Below are 17,263 nucleotides of genomic sequence, written 5' to 3' on the forward strand. Positions count from 1 at the left end.
ACATTTAAATGTATTATTTAATTTAATCATCTTTTTTCGTTAGGACTCAACTTCAATGTTGTGGGCGGGGCCTCCTCTGAACCTCTTTTAGAAGCCTTTCTATTGGTCAGTATCACCGACACCTACTTTTTGTATGAGGGTGAGACTGACCAATAAAAAGGCTCCTGACATATTGTTCAGAGGAGGCTCCGCCCACAAATCAGTTGAGTCTTAACCAAAAACATTTGTAACCATAAAAAAAGATTTGTAAGCGAAAAATGATGTGCAAACACAATAAAATTATTTAGAAGCAAGAAAAATAAATAGAACAAAAAGATTTGCAAACCTAAAAGAACCATTTGTTACAATTGTTTTTGTGGCTAACAAATGGTTCTTTTAGGTTTGCAAATACATATACAGTATATTTTTTCTTTTTGGTTACATTCTTTTTTTGTTCACTATTTTTTTCTTGCCCGTATTTTCCGCACTATAAGCCGCACCTAAAAACCACACATTTTCACAAAAGCTGACAGTGCGGCTTATAACCCGGTGCGCCTTATATATGGATTAATATAAATATTTATTTTCATAAAGTTTCGGTCTCGCAACTACGGTAAACAGCCGCCATCTTTTTTCCCCGTAGAAGAGGAAGCGCTTCTTCTTCTATGGTAAGCAACTGCCAAGGTAAGCACCCGCCCCCGTAGAAGAGGAAGCGCTTCTTCTTCTACGGTAAGCAACCACCCGCCCCCGTAGAAGAAGAAGAAGCGCGCGGGTATTACGTTTCATTTCCTTTGTGTGTTCCATGTTGATATACGACTCCATGCGCGCCCACATCACAGATGGTGTCAAAAAACAAGTGAAGCACACAAATACAACACTCGCCGTCATTCCGGGTGGATTAACCAAAGAACTCCAACCGCTCGATATTGGTGTCAACAGGGCATTTAAAGCACGACTGCGAACGGCGTGGGAACAATGGATGACCGAAGGCGAACACACCTTCACTAAGACAGGGAGACAGCGCCGGACGACATACGCCAACATCTGCCAGTGGATCGTAAATGCCTGGGCGGATATTTCGGTCACAACTGTGGTGCGAGCTTTCCGGAAGGCAATGACTTCGACGAGACGGAGCCGGCCATTTTGGATCCCGTATTCGCCCAACTTTTTAATTCGGACACCGAAGGAGAAGAATTCGAGGGATTTATGAATGAAGAATAACTTCAGAAAGTGAGCGTTATGTTTATTTTGTGTGTTGTGACATTAACGTTCGAGCAACATTATGTTGCTATTGCTCTGCACTATTTTGAATTTGACTATGTTTGTGATTGCACATTTGCGTACATTTTGGGAGTGAACAGAGTTGTTAGAACGCTGGTTTTTAATATATTATTAAAGTTTGACTGACCTATCTGACTGTTTTTTTGACATTCCCTTTAGCGCAGTTAGATGCGGCTTATAACACGGGGCGGCTTATAGGTGGACAAAGTTTTGAAATATGCCGTTCATTGAAGGCGCGGCTTATAACCCAGGGCGGCTTATGGTGCGGAAAATACGGTACAAATCTTTTTTTTTTTGGTTAAAAATGGTTTATTTGAGTTTGCAAATCTTTTTTTGCTTACAAATCTTTTTTTCCTCATTACAAATGTTTTTGTTTTTTGTGGATAAGTGAAAAAAAATGGGGAAAAAAACTAAACAAATTGAAACCAAAGAAACATTTTTTTGAAACTAACTATGTTTGAAAAAAAGAGGTCAGGTTTAAAATAAGCTCTGTTTCTTCCTACTTCTGGCTGTAATGAGAAAGTGGAAATCCACAGAAATAACTTTGCATGTTGGAAATGAACTCCTCTTTAGTCTGGTTGCTTCCTCTCCAGCATCATGAGGGCGAGTTCAGGGAGGAAAAAAAGGAGCGAGACCAGCTTGGCTTCAAGTAAATCCTAAACTTGATTTATTACCTCCGCCAGGGCTTTGTTTGCTAGTTCAAAAACTCAAACAGTTATGGGTGGATTTTCATGAAATATCTGAAATGGGACAACTTTTTTTGATTTTGGGCTTAATTTCTCCACCTCCACCCACAGAGACAAAGAGAGTGGGTGACTGAGCAGAGGGTTTCAAAAGTTGCAGTGTGGATCAGTATTCAGGACTATTTCCTCAGCTAACTATCCCTGATCATTGTCTTCCCCTCTCACCTCATTGGCTTGACCTTCTTCATCTTGGACTCCCTGTAGAAAAATGTCGTCCACCACCGTGAAGCTTCCGAGCGGCTGTGCCAGGGCGCCGCTGTTTTGAGTGGCGGCCAGGCCCTGTATGGCGGCTGGCAGAGTCAGCAGCTGGAACTGAGGGCCCAGCATTTTGACAAAGGTGCTCTCGGCGGGCGCCCCCTCCTGACCCGCCACGGTGGACAGAACCGTCAGGTTGGACGCGTCGGCCACCAGCTCCGAGCCGTTGAGCGGCGAGGTCAGCAGGGTGTACCCGCTGAGGCTGGAGGCCGCCGGAGCGCCCGCCACCGTGAGCAGCTTGCCGAGCGCCACGCCGCTCAGCTGGCTGAGAGGCAGCGTGACCTGCGTGGGCGCCGGGCTGATGGTGACGGGGCTGGAGGTGGAGCGGCTGGATCGGGAGCGCTTGGGTGGCGGGGGGGCAGGTGCCAGGTTCATCAGCACGTTGTTGAGGTGCTGAGATTTGCTCTTCAGCTCCTTGGCTCGCTTCCTGTGCTCATCACACTGCTGCTCCAGAGCTGTGTCATGAAACAAACACCAAGCGTTACCCTCGCTCTACCATGGAGCTGTGCACACTATTACCCTTGCTCTACCATGGAGCTGTCCACACTACCTCTTCAATTACCCTCGCTCTACCATGGAGCTGTGCACACAATTACCCTCGCTCTACCATGGAGCTGTCCACACAATTACCCTCGCTCTACCATGGAGCTGTCCACACTACCTCTTCAATTGGGCCCACCACGAGCTTAATAAGTACACAAGCTTAGTAAGTACACAATCTTAGTAAGTACATAAGCTTAATAAGTACACAAGCTTAGTAAGTACACAAGCTTAGTAAGTACACAAGCTTAATTAGTACACGAGCTTAATAAGTACACATGCTTAATAAGTACACATGCCTAATAAGTACACAAGCTTAGTAAGTACACAAGCTTAGTAAGTACACACGCTTAATACATACTAAAAGCTTAATAAGTACTAAAAGCTTAATAAGTACACAATCTTAATAAGTACTAAAGCTTAATAAGTACACAAGCCTAATAAGTACACAATCTTAGTAACTACACAATCTTAATAAGTACTAAAAGCTTAATAACTACACAATCTTAATAAGTACACAAACTTAATAAGTACCAAAAGCTTAATAAGTACACAAGCCTAATAAGTACTAAAAGCTTAATAAGTACACAAGCCTAATAAGTACACAAGCTTAGTAAGTACACACGCTTAATACATACTAAAAGCTTAATAAGTACTAAAAGCTTAATAAGTACACAATCTTAATAAGTACTAAAGCTTAATAAGTACACAAGCCTAATAAGTACACAATCTTAGTAACTACACAATCTTAATAAGTACTAAAAGCTTAATAACTACACAATCTTAATAAGTACACAAACTTAATAAGTACCAAAAGCTTAATAAGTACACAAGCTTAGTAAGTACACAAGCTTAATAAGTACACAAGCTTAGTAAGTACACAAGCTTAATAAGTACACAAGCTTAGTAAGTACACAAGCTTAGTAAGTACACAAGCTTAATTAAGTACACAAGCTTAGTAAGAGCACAAGCTTAATTAGTACACAAGCTTAGTAAGTACATGAGTTTAGTAAGTACACAAGCTTAGTAAGTACACAAGATTAATAAGTACACAAGCTTAGTAAGTACACAAGCTTAATAAGTACACAAGCTTAGTAAGTACACAAGCTTAGTAAATACACAAGCTTAATAAGTACACAAGCTTAGTAAGTGCACAAGCTTAATTAGTACACAAGCTTAGTAAGTACACAAGCTTAATAAGTACACAAGCTTAGTAAGTGCACAAGCTTAATTAGTACACAAGCTTAGTAAGTACATGAGTTTAGTAAGTACACAATCTTAATAAGTACACAAGCTTATTAATAAGTACTAAAAGCTTAATAAGTACACAAGCTTAATAAGTACACATAAGTCATGTGGCTTGATTCCAAATAGCTGAACATCTCATCACTGCAACTTTGCTGCCCTCATGTGGATAACTCTAAGATGTGGGTCTTACATTTAAAGAGTGCACAGTATTGACTTGTATGACCCAATCCATCATGGTGCAAAGGACAATACAAAAAGAGTATTATAAAAAATATAAATCCAGTCCAAAATGCAAAAGACTGTGGAACTGTTAATATGAAATATGTTATTTGGAAGACTGACCAGCCAGGCTGTTGGTGTACTGCTCTCTGTAGTGATCCATCTGGCTCTTATGACTGCTCACAACCTTCTTCACCAGATCCAGCATGCCAAAGTTCTGCACGATGTTATTCAGCAAAGCAGCGTCTGACAAAACAAGCCACAGGAAGCATCAGCACCTCACAAGTCAACCACTGCGCTGTGGCGCTCTGACCTTTGACCTGCAGCGGCGGCTGGGACACTCTTTCTTGCAGCCCCTTTAGCACCTCTTGCAGGTCGTTCTGGAAGTCCTCCATGACCTCCTCCAGCAGTCCCGCCTCCTTCACTGCACGCCAGAATGTGAGCGAGTCCTCTGGCGACGGACAAGCAAACAAGCGGTCATCCACCATCAGACTTTCTGCACCGGACATGAGGAATCACCTCTAATGGCCGTCACCCACTCTGAGGGCTCCTCTGAAACACATCCTCCATTCACTGCAACGCAAACACAAACATGGTCTTTAACGTCTTGTCTTTTCTCATCCCATACCAACTCTTTCATACCCATGTTGATCTGATATCAGTCAAATATCATTTGTTATTAACATCTGGAATCAACTTTAGCTGTCTTTACATTGAAGTGGAGTGGTGGTAATTGGTTATTTGGTGATTCAATGAAGCTCACGACGCAGTCACATGTTTGTGACTGGATATTGTTTCTACTCCACGCAACACTTGGAAGTTTTACAATATAACTAAAACAATTCGTCCCATGTGTGATGTCTGTAGGCGGGCTTTCATGCACATCATAATGTCATCTAGCGAGCGTCGTTAGCATGAGCTAATATGCTAATACATTCACCAGTGTCTGTGTTAGCATTATTAACTAACAAAGACATTCTTTTTCTATTGTTTCACTTTCACAAATTCCTCAGTAAATTCACCAAATCGTCACCGTGGAGTTATTGAGTCTGTTTAGCTGATTGGAGAGCTAGCTTCTACAGCTAGTGTGTCCATGACCGCGACTTCTGTTTTGTTTGATCAGCCGTTTTACTGCCCTGTGACAGACACCGCTTGGAAACAATTCAGGTCTGTAAATAAACATTTACAGGATATTTTTATGTAAATAACTCATTTCACATACCTGCCAACTTTTGAAATCAGAAAAACCTAGTAGCCAGGGTCCAAGGGCCGCAGGCCCCGGTAGGTCCAGGACAGAATTCACATTTCTATCACAATTATCATACTGTAAACATGGTAAGTTAACTTCATTAAAATTAATAGTCCTGTCAATAGCATGGAATTACAATTCAAATGTAGTTTTTTTTGTAAGCCTTTCAAAAGAATTCAAAATATGAAAAATGAATGAAAATTAATTGAAGCCATCAGACACTTGAAAAGTGGCACATCACATCTCTAATGTAATCATTTGAACTTTTCAACAGAAATAGCACTGCAAAAATATTAAGGACATACTTCTGTATTTTGGTAGTTATGCTGTCAACATTTAACAAGATTTCTTCAACTTGGACTTGAAAGCATAAATAGTATAAACACTTTTAACAGTATAACAGTACTAAACAATTCCAATAGATAACATTGGTGTCATTACCTTTTTGTGGCTAAAATCCAAATTTATTCTATCAGATTGATCATACTGCAAAAATGATATGGTAACTTTATGATAAGTTTACTTGAAGTGGCATAAAACACTGAAAGTGATTGTTCCTATAACCCCTTTGTTTCAAATGTTTGTTCCACTTGTGGCAGTCGGGCACCAGTATACCGTCTTTGACAACTTGAAGTGGCATAAAACACTGAAAGTGATTGTTCCTATAACCCCTTTGTTTTAAATGTTTTATGCCACTTTAAGTTGTCAAAGACGTGCTGTGAAATACAGCCGACAGGATTGCGCACCAAACACGAAGCAAGACCAAAGCGCATGCATGGTGCAGGAGAACAAAGGACTTCTTTCATTTAAGGTTTGTGATAAACCATCAAACTCATTTGTTAAAAGGACTCTATAGTAATATAAAGTGAGTTTTTCTGGACATTATCATGCAAGAAAAGTTTATTTTTGGGACCGCGATCACCGCGTAATGATTTTTAAAGGTTGCATTACAAACATTTAACTGTCCCATGTGATCAGCCAGTGCGATTGGAAGTCCATGCTCAATTATTGCCTCCGTAAATAAAACTTCGGCATTTATCACATCCAAAGAATCTGTTTGGGCGACGAAAAACGTTGAAAGTTTTCCATTTGTATCGCTAGCAACGGCATTAGACTTGTGTTTTTTTGTCCCAACGTGGTCTTTTACATCGCTAATTCCTCCGTGTCCGATCGAAAAATCTTGTCTGCACAAGGTGCAATTCGCGTAGTTTTCACCCTTTTTTTTTTAAATTAATGAAAAACCGTATTTTTTATCACTGCAACCGTAACCCGGAATAGGTTGATGAAAACCGTACTAATTACGGGAAAACCGGAGTAGTTGGCAGGTATGCTTCTACAGCTAGTGTGTCCATGACCGTGACTTCTGTTTTGTTTGATCAGCCGTTTTACTGCCCTGTGACAGTCACCATTTGGAAACAATTCAGGTCTGTAAATAAACATTTACAGGATATTTTTATGTAAATAACTCATTTCACAACATAAACATCTGTGGCTAATATATGGAAAACTATTTTTTCCTGGAATGTATCGTTGTCAGCTCTATAATCCAGCTCATCTGGTGTATAAGAGGGACAATATATTTGAAAACCTATACTACAGTTGCACTCTGCTGCAATAATAAATATTAAAAGCTTTTGAAAAAGAATACAAGGCCATAACATAATAAAACAACATGATGGTGACAAACAAAGGGGTCATGGGAACACTCCTTAAGCAGCTTGTGACGCATAGACCTCGACCAAGGACCAGTCCAAACAGAGCCAGTCTTCACAAAGCTTTGTGCGCAATTACTCAGACCTCCACCAAGGCCAAACACTACTTCTGTAGCACATGCAACACAGCATAGGAGGAAAACCTTTCTTAGACTTTGTGTGGTCTTAAAAGGACAAACTTGGTGGTTTTACCAAGACGGTCTACTCACAGCAGGACGTGGACGAGGCCGCTTCAGCAGGTTGATCGGAGCTGACCGACACTTTGTTTCCCACCACGTCGATCTTGGTGCTGCGGCATGTGTTGGAGCACACCTTGGCGTGCTGGTAGAAGTCCAGCTCGCCGGAGTCCATGATCTTCCTGAGGAAGGACTAGTGTTGACATGTTTGCATAAAACATGCTGAAATAATCACTGCTTAATGCTATAAATGAGTACAGTAGAAGTGTAGTTGTCAGCTCGCCATGAGGGCGGCAGTCGTCAGCTAGCGCTTAGCGTGCAAGTTGTCAGCTAATGCGCCAGTTGTCAGATAGCGCTTAGCGCGCCAGTCGTCAGCTCCAATTAAAGGCCCAATTGTCAGCTAGCAATTAGCGTACCAGTTGACAATTAGACCATCAGTTGTCCGCTAACAATTAGCACATCCTTTGTCAGCAAACGATTAGTGCAGTAAGTGTCTGCTAGCGATTCGCGCACAGGTTTTCAGCTAGCGATAAGTAAAGTTAAAGTGATTGTCACACACACACACACTAGGTGTGGTGACATGTGTCCTCTGCATTTGACCCGTCCCCTTCTTCACCCCCTGGGAGGTGAGGGGAGCAGTGAGCAATCATTTTTGGTGATTTAACCCCCAATTCCAAGCCTTGATGCTGAGTGCCAAGCAGGGAGGTAATGGCTCCCATTTTTATAGTCTTTGGTATGACTCGGCCGGGGTTTGAACTCACAACCTAGCCATCTCAGGGCGGACACTCTAACCACTAGGCCACCGAGTAGGTCGCACAAGTTGTCAGCTAGTGAATAGTGCGCCAGTTTTCAGACAGCAATTAGCGTGCTAGTTGTCAGCTAGTGATTAGCGCACCAAGTGTTATCTAGCAATTATGGTGCTAGTTGCCAGCGTTATACTATGTTATTTCAATATGGGAGTATTGCACAATAGCTAGGTACCTTTAGGACCAGTTTAATTTGAAAGACAATTTCATACAAGATATATAAGTAGGGGGTTCCTGCTCCACCAGTTTGGAGGCCCTTGGCCTGGAAAAGGTTGAAGTGTAATGATGACAATAGTCCTATTAATAGTTCATGCTGACAATGACATGTACTTGATTCCTATTACAAACAGAGAAGCAGTTCTATCAACAATGTATTTATAATTGCTCTTTAACCCATTACTTCATTCACTGAAGGGATTTTTAGAAGAATATATTTGACAGCTGCAGCCCTAATATTTTGTTCATCCACTTATGCTAGCGATGCAGAGTGACAGGCAGAACAATGAAATGCTCTTTCTGAAGATGGCAGAACTGTGCATAATTAACTTGTGCATCTGTTGGTTGCCACTCATAAAACAGATTAAGATAGAAGAACGTTGGTTGCCACTCATAAAACACATTAAGATGGAAGAACGTTGGTTGCCACTCATAAAACGGACTAAGATGGAAGAACGTTGGTTGCCACTCATAAAACAGAATAAGATGGAAGAACGTTGGTTGCCACTCATAAAACAGATTAAGATGGAAGAACGTTGGTTGCCACTCATAAAACAGAATAAGATGGATGAACGTTGGTTGCCACTCATAAAACAGAATAAGATGGATGAACGTTGGTTGCCACTCATAAAACAGAATAAGATAGAAGAACTTTGGTCGCCACTCAAAAAACAAAATAAGATGGAAGAACTTTGGTTTCCACTCAAAACAGAATAAGATGGATGAACGTTGGTTGCCACTCATAAAACAGAATAAGATGGATGAACGTTGGTTGCCACTCATAAAACAGAATAAGATAGAAAAACTTTGGTCGCCACTCAAAAAACAAAATAAGATGGAAGAACTTTGGTTTCCACTCAAAACAGAATAAGATGGATGAACGTTGGTTGCCACTCATAAAACAGAATAAGATGGATGAACGTTGGTTGCCACTCATAAAACAGAATAAGATAGAAAAACTTTGGTCGCCACTCAAAAAACAAAATAAGATGGAAGAACTTTGGTTTCCACTCAAAACAGAATAAGATGGATGAACGTTGGTTGCCACTCATAAAACAGAATAAGATGGATGAACGTTGGTTGCCACTCATAAAACAGAATAAGATAGAAAAACTTTGGTCGCCACTCAAAAAACAAAATAAGATGGAAGAACTTTGGTTTCCACTCAAAACAGAATAAGATGGATGAACGTTGGTTGCCACTCATAAAACAGAATAAGATGGATGAACGTTGGTTGCCACTCATAAAACAGAATAAGATGGATGAACGTTGGTTGCCACTCATAAAACAGAATAAGATAGAAAAACTTTGGTCGCCACTCAAAAAACAAAATAAGATGGAAGAACTTTGGTTTCCACTCAAAACAGAATAAGATGGATGAACGTTGGTTGCCACTCATAAAACAGAATAAGATGGATGAACGTTGGTTGCCACTCATAAAACAGAATAAGATAGAAAAACTTTGGTCGCCACTCAAAAAACAAAATAAGATGGAAGAACTTTGGTTTCCACTCAAAACAGAATAAGATGGATGAACGTTGGTTGCCACTCATAAAACAGAATAAGATGGATGAACGTTGGTTGCCACTCATAAAACAGAATAAGATAGAAAAACTTTGGTCGCCACTCAAAAAACAAAATAAGATGGAAGAACTTTGGTTTCCACTCAAAACAGAATAAGATGGATGAACGTTGGTTGCCACTCATAAAACAGAATAAGATGGATGAACGTTGGTTGCCACTCATAAAACAGAATAAGATGGATGAACGTTGGTTGCCACTCATAAAACAGAATAAGATGGATGAACGTTGGTTGCCACTCATAAAACAGAATAAGATGGATGAACGTTGGTTGCCACTCATAAAACAGAATAAGATGGATGAACGTTGGTTGCCACTCATAAAACAGAATAAGATGGATGAACGTTGGTTGCCACTCATAAAACAGAATAAGATGGATGAACGTTGGTTGCCACTCATAAAACAGAATAAGATAGAAAAACTTTGGTCGTCACTCAAAAAACAGAATAAGATGGAAGAACTTTGGTTTCCACTCATGAAACAGAAAGGGATGGAAGACCTATGTTTTAGCAATATAATCTGCACTATTGATTATAAAGTAATATTTGATCCAGACCTGAGCATGTTGCCGTTGAATCGAATGGCTCTTTTCCAGTCCTTCAAGGTGGACTTGCCTGCTAAGCATACAAACTCCTTTGGGCTGATGAGTTGCTCGTTGAACTTAAAAAAAGACAAACATAGCACTTTTTAGATGAATACAAACATGAATCCACATGAAATGTATGAAAAATAAATATATATATATATATATATATATGTTAATGATGATAGGTCAGTCAGTAAAGACTTGGTTTATGAAGAAAAATAAGAATATCCAAGTTTCCATGAAGAAACCCGGAGTAAAAGAGGTACAAGTTTAATTGTAGAAGACTGAAAGTAACTTTGCCAAGCACAGTTGTCCATTATATTATACAGTAGAAGTGGAACACTTCACCAAATCCAAAGTTGGGATGTTATCACGCTTTTGGGTTAGAATGCACATTGGTTTTTTTAACACCCAGACTACATATAATAGTCCAAAAATCTTGATGACCATTGATCAGTTGTGGGTCTTACACAAATATCTTGTTAAATAAAACTTAAAAACTGCTCCTAAATCTCTGACCTTTGAATGACCCTATTTTACGGACTGTAGAGCACACCGGTATATAAGCTGCACCCAATATATTTGGGGAAAAATAAATACAATTTCCATACAGATTAGCCGCACCGACGCTGGCTTGAATACATTATGATAGCACCTAGAAATATGCATGAAGACACTCCAACAGACATCACACATAGGACGATTTAGTAAGTAAGAATTGCTTTAGTTATATTGTAAAACTTACGAACGTTGCTTAGAGTGATGAATAAAGAACCCATGCAAGTAGAAACGCAGTGGACGGCTTGACGCCGGAATGGCGCTTCTACTTCCAGTTGAAAGCTCTGAAAAGAAATGGCACTGCAGCATCTGCTGTGAGTGAACTCATCCAAAAGATGGCGCCATAGCACAAACAATAACACACTTGTGCAGTGTGTTTGCTTATTTTTGTATTTATTTGTTATTAAACTATTTGCATTATGATTGGCAGCGAAAAAAATCCATTAATGAGCTGCACTGTTTTATAAGCTGCAGGGTTCAAGGCGGAGGAAAAACGTAGCGGCTTATAGTCCGGAATTTAGGGTAAATGCAAAAAGACCTAGATTTATTGATACAGTACATCATTGAAGAATAATTGCCAGTACTTCCAGCCAAAGTCTAGTCATGTTACTGCTTTAAAAGGATGCATTTTTTTTATTATTTCATGTTCAACTTATCAAAAAAGAGGTTTAGCACGCTACGGTTAGGGCTGGGCTGGCCTGGCCAATAAAACAATATCAATATATATCGCGATAGACACGTAATCGATATCAATAAAAATGCGTTCAATAAAACGTTTGATGTTTTTTTCTAATTCTTTGTGGGAAGAAAGGTGACGTATGGAAGCAAAGTTGGTTGCATGGACAAAGACACTCGCTCTCTGGAGGCCGAGCAACGCAGGAAGTGATCAGTGAGCAGTGGGCGTGGCATACTAGCAGACAATCAGGAGACAGTATCAACTACCACGTTTGGTTGATTCTATGCATGGAGTGAGAAGAGAAGTCCAAATGAAGAAATTGTGGATAAAAGAGGAAAAGTCACCTGGAAAGACTTTTTTGGATTTTTTTTAAAAAAAGGACCGTAGTCAGACCAAAGTTGTGTGTAAATGATGCAAGAGCACTAATGCCACACCACCTTAGCTCACCCTTTAGAGCACAGCTGTAACTTCCTGCCACTAAACCTGCAGAAAATAGTTCTTCTCAGGTTTCTATGTTTACATTTTCACACTTTGCACTATTTTGTTACACTTTATCAAGCATCGATTGATTGATTGATTGAAACTTTTATTAGTAGATTGCACAGTGAAGTACATATTCCGTACAATTGACCACTAAATGGTAACACCACAATAAGTTTTTCAACTTGTTTAAGTCGGGGTCCATGATACAGATATATACTATCATCACACAAGATAATCATCAGAGTATATACATTCAATTATTGACATTATTTACAATCCGGGGTGTGGGATATGGAGGGGGGCGGGGGGGTTTAGGTTTGGTTGGTGTCAACACTTCAGTCATCAACAATTGCATCATCAGAGAAATGGACATTGGAACAGTGTAGGACTGATTTGGTCCAGCAAGTAGTGGACATAGTACATATTCATGATTTGAACACCTTTAAATGTTCAATGTGATTTGACTATTTTGTTTACATTTCCTTTCCTTTCCTTTCCGCCTTTATAGCTGAAGGATTACAATCAGAGGAAGTTACATTTGAATGAAAATGTTTACATAAATATATTTTTCTCCTGGTCCTTATTTGGAATAGTTCATCAAATAAATGAATAATGTTCAATATAAGACAGTCCATCAACTGTTCTATATAAGTTGTTGGTATTCATGTCTATGTCAATATTTTGAACAACACGTGGTGTGGACTTGTTCACCTTGACTTACCTCCACACACTTCACGTTAATCCCCGGGCAGACAAACTTCTTCCACACCAGCGTGGCTCTGCTGTCGCCACAGGTGATGGGGTAGAAGACATCAGCTTCCACATCCACCTCCTCTGTCAGCTTCACTGCAGACAAAACAAGTCAAACTCTCCTCCATCTTTACTCCAAAGGTCTTATTTATTCTAAAGTACCAATCACAGCTTCTTGGCTGGACAGGTCATGGCTTTTACTCGGATCTTCTGTTTCCACTTGAGCGGCAGCAAAGACTTCCTCCCTGAAACGTCAGAAAGAAAAGAAAGGTGGCGCTGTCATGGCCGGTGATATCGCCCGCCGCCGTGTGGCTGCAAACCTGGCCTGATGCACCGTCACCAGCACACTTTCATCCTGCTCCTTCCCACTGGCATCCTCCGCCATTGTGACCGTGACCATCTCTTTCCCTTTCGCCGGGGGTGAGGCCATGGTGCGGCGCTGGAGGTAGCGGGGACAATTACAACAAAACCAATGGAAACATCACTAAAGTTTCATTGCTGGAGGATTAATACTACTAGAATAGAATAGAGTTTTATTGTCATTATTACAGTGAACAGGTTCAAAGAACAACAAAATTGGAGCAGATCCCCTAAGGTGCATACACAATCATTTAGTAATATAAATAGTAAAAAAGATTAAAAAAAAGAAGATATGTATCTATATATATATATATATATATATATATATATATATATATATCCACACATATATACATATACAGGTAAAAGCCATTAAATTAGAATATTTTGAAAAACTTGATTTATTTCAGTAATTGCATTCAAAAGGTGTAACTTGTACATTATATTTATTCATTGCACACAGACTGATGCATTCAAATGTTTATTTCATTTAATTTTGATGATTTGAAGTGGCAACAAATGAAAATCCAAAATTCCGTGTGTCACAAAATTAGAATATTACTTAAGGCTAATACAAAAAAGGGATTTTTAGAAATGTTGGCCATCTGAAAAGTATGAAAATGAAAAATATGAGCATGTACAATACTCAATACTTGGTTGGAGCTCCTTTTGCCTCAATTACTGCGTTAATGCGGCGTGGCATGGAGTCGATGAGTTTCTGGCACTGCTCAGGTGTTATGAGAGCCCAGGTTGCTCTGATAGTGGCCTTCAACTCTTCTGCGTTTTTGGGTCTGGCATTCTGCATCTTCCTTTTCACAATACCCCACAGATTTTCTCAGGGGAGTTGGCGGGCCAATTTAGAACAGAAATACCATGGTCCGTAAACCAGGCACGGGTAGATTTTGCGCTGTGTGCAGGCGCCAAGTCCTGTTGGAACTTGAAATCTCCATCTCCATAGAGCAGGTCAGCAGCAGGAAGCATGAAGTGCTCTAAAACTTGCTGGTAGACGGCTGCGTTGACCCTGGATCTCAGGAAACAGAGTGGACCGACACCAGCAGATGACATGGCACCCCAAACCATCACCCAACCATGCAAATTTTGCATTTCCTTTGGAAATCGAGGTCCCAGAGTCTGGAGGAAGACAGGAGAGGCACAGGATCCACGTTGCCTGAAGTCTAGTGTAAAGTTTCCACCATCAGTGATGGTTTGGGGTGCCATGTCATCTGCTGGTGTCGGTCCACTCTGTTTCCTGAGATCCAGGGTCAACGCAGCCGTCTACCAGCAAGTTTTAGAGCACTTCATGCTTCCTGCTGCTGACCTGCTCTATGGAGATGGAGATTTCAAGTTCCAACAGGACACAGCGCAAAATCTACCCGTGCCTGGTTTACGGACCATGGTATTTCTGTTCTAAATTGGCCCGCCAACTCCCCTGACCTTAGCCCCATAGAAAATCTGTGGGGTATTGTGAAAAGGAAGATGCAGAATGCCAGACCCAAAAACGCAGAAGAGTTGAAGGCCACTATCAGAGCAACCTGGGCTCTCATAACACCTGAGCAGTGCCAGAAACTCATCGACTCCATGCCACGCCGCATTAACGCAGTAATTGAGGCAAAAGGAGCTCCAACCAAGTATTGAGTACCGTATTGTACATGCTCATATTTTTCATTTTCATACTTTTCAGTTGGCCAACATTTCTAAAAATCCCTTTTTTGTATTAGCCTTAAGTAATATTCTAATTTTGTGACACACGGAATTTTGGATTTTCATTTGTTGCCACTTCAAATCATCAAAATTAAATGAAATAAACATTTGAATGCATCAGTCTGTGTGCAATGAATAAATATAATGTACAAGTTACACCTTTTGAATGCAATTACTGAAATAAATCAAGTTTTTCCAAAATATTCTCATTTACTGGCTTTTACCTGTATATATATATATATCAGTGACGTGCAGTCAGGGGAGGCAGGTGAGGCGGGGCCTCACGTGCCATCATGGAAAGAAAAAAAATGTAAAAAGAAAAAAAAAAAATTAAATTGATATATGTATCAGTGATTATACTATAAAGTTATTTTCCATTTAACTTCACCAGTTTTAGATTATTTTTTATTCAAAATCGCTGAATTTTCACATTTGTAGAACATGAGTGTCATTGAAAAGTCACATTTGTTTTCTTTTGAAAAAAGGCTAAAAAGCGACCATTACATATAAAGTAGATGTGTGTGTATTCATCACCACTATACACAAATACTCACGACGTAGTATCTTAATGTCGAAATTTACACTCCGCTGCAAAACGTATAAGTCACACATTTGTCTGTGAGTCTGCCAAATAGCTTTTAAAATGATCGATTGGCACACAGATTTTTTGGGACTCGATTGCCTGCTCTTTTGTTTTCCAACTTATGATTTCCCGCCACTCTCCAGGCTCATTTCATGCATTGAATCAATTAAAGATAGACCTTTGTTTAGCAAGCATTGAATCAATTAAAGATAGACCTTTGATTAGCAAGCATTGAATCAATTAAAGATAGACTTTTGCTTAGCAATCTTTTTAATGATACCAACCTGTTTTCAAATGGAGTGAATCTCATTAACAAAAAGGTCACATCTAAAATCTTGAGCCTCCTTGACTTTGTATTGATGAAGTTGAGCATCATTTCTTTAATATTTATCACAGGGAAAGAAATGGTACTTCTTTCACTGGACTCTCCTGTCGGATAAAACTGGCTTCGTGTAAATAAAGTGGGGCTTTTTTTTTCTTTTTTCACACACATACCTATAAAAAGTGATTTGTGTGATGAATTATGTCAACATTTTATCCTTTTCTCTTTATAATTAGTCTTTTTGTTCTATGTTTCCAATGTTCAATTAGTTTTCTCCATTATATTCCACAAATGCACTGTTGTCTGTCTATCTGTGTTGGCCCTGTGATGAGGTGGTGACTTGTCCAGGGTGTACCCCACCTTCCGCCCCAATGCAGCTGAGATAGGCTGCAGCACCCCCGCGACCCCGAACGGGACAAGCGGTAGGAAATGGACTTTGAACACACTTACAATAACAATGATAATAATAATTTACAGTGCAAATACCACTTATTATACTCTTAAAAATAGCTTTTGAGCTTTAAAAATGTGTACTTGCTCTGATGAACATAAACAAATAGCTGATGAGGAGTAGCGGACTTTATTTTGGAAAGAAATCTTACCTTCCGTGTAGCACTGATGCTAGTTAGCCTCCTAAAAATAGCTTTCGCGCTTTAAAATGTGTACTTGCTCTGATAAACATAAACAAATAGCTGATGATGAACATACAGCCATAGCTGCTGATGAACACAAACAAATAGCTGCTGATGAACATAAACAAATAGCTGACGAGGAGTAGCGGACTTTATTTTGAAAGAAATCTTACCTTCCGTGTAGCACTGATGCTAGTTAGCCTCCTAGCTTAGCCGAACGAGCGATAACGCTAGCAAAATGGTTGCTAACGCCAGCTAAACTTTACAGCTAATTGAGTAGAGGAGTGAGCAGTGACCTACTTCTAATCTTCGAATCACCCCTAAATGGCTAAAAGTGCTACTTGAAATACAAATGTCCATCTTCCTGTGACTTCCTTCATAAACCTGACACGTGACACGTGACGCACACATGTCTTCTTCTGGACGCGCCACAAAGTCCTTTGCAAGTGACGAGCGCCACCTGGCGTCAACTTTACTCTTAGGGACCTTCAATAAATGAGGAGTTTGTTAAAAAAATATATATATATACAGGTAAAAGCCAGTAAATTAGAATATTTTGAAAAACTTGATTTATTTCAGTAATTGCATTCAAAAGGTGTAACTTGTA

The 17,263-nt window shown here is 39.8% G+C and overlaps 1 protein-coding gene across 1 annotated transcript; it reads right to left on the bottom strand.

Moving 5' to 3' along the window:
* Nucleotides 1-1,904: 1,904 nt before the first annotated feature.
* Nucleotides 1,905-16,654, bottom strand: gmeb2 (glucocorticoid modulatory element binding protein 2). The gene is made up of 10 exons (XM_061970107.2): nt 16,627-16,654; nt 13,379-13,497; nt 13,221-13,303; nt 13,030-13,154; nt 10,562-10,665; nt 7,436-7,584; nt 4,785-4,838; nt 4,579-4,716; nt 4,389-4,511; nt 1,905-2,713 (listed from the first exon to the last, which is right to left on the bottom strand). Exons 2-10 carry the CDS (start codon nt 13,486-13,488, stop codon nt 2,139-2,141), a joined length of 1,461 nt encoding a protein of 486 aa, XP_061826091.2. The 5' UTR covers nt 13,489-13,497; nt 16,627-16,654; the 3' UTR covers nt 1,905-2,138.
* Between the last annotated feature and the right edge of the window lie 609 nt (nt 16,655-17,263).

This window comes from Nerophis lumbriciformis, linkage group LG01 (assembly GCF_033978685.3).
Source record: "Nerophis lumbriciformis linkage group LG01, RoL_Nlum_v2.1, whole genome shotgun sequence".
NCBI classification, from domain to species: Eukaryota; Metazoa; Chordata; class Actinopteri; order Syngnathiformes; family Syngnathidae; genus Nerophis; species Nerophis lumbriciformis.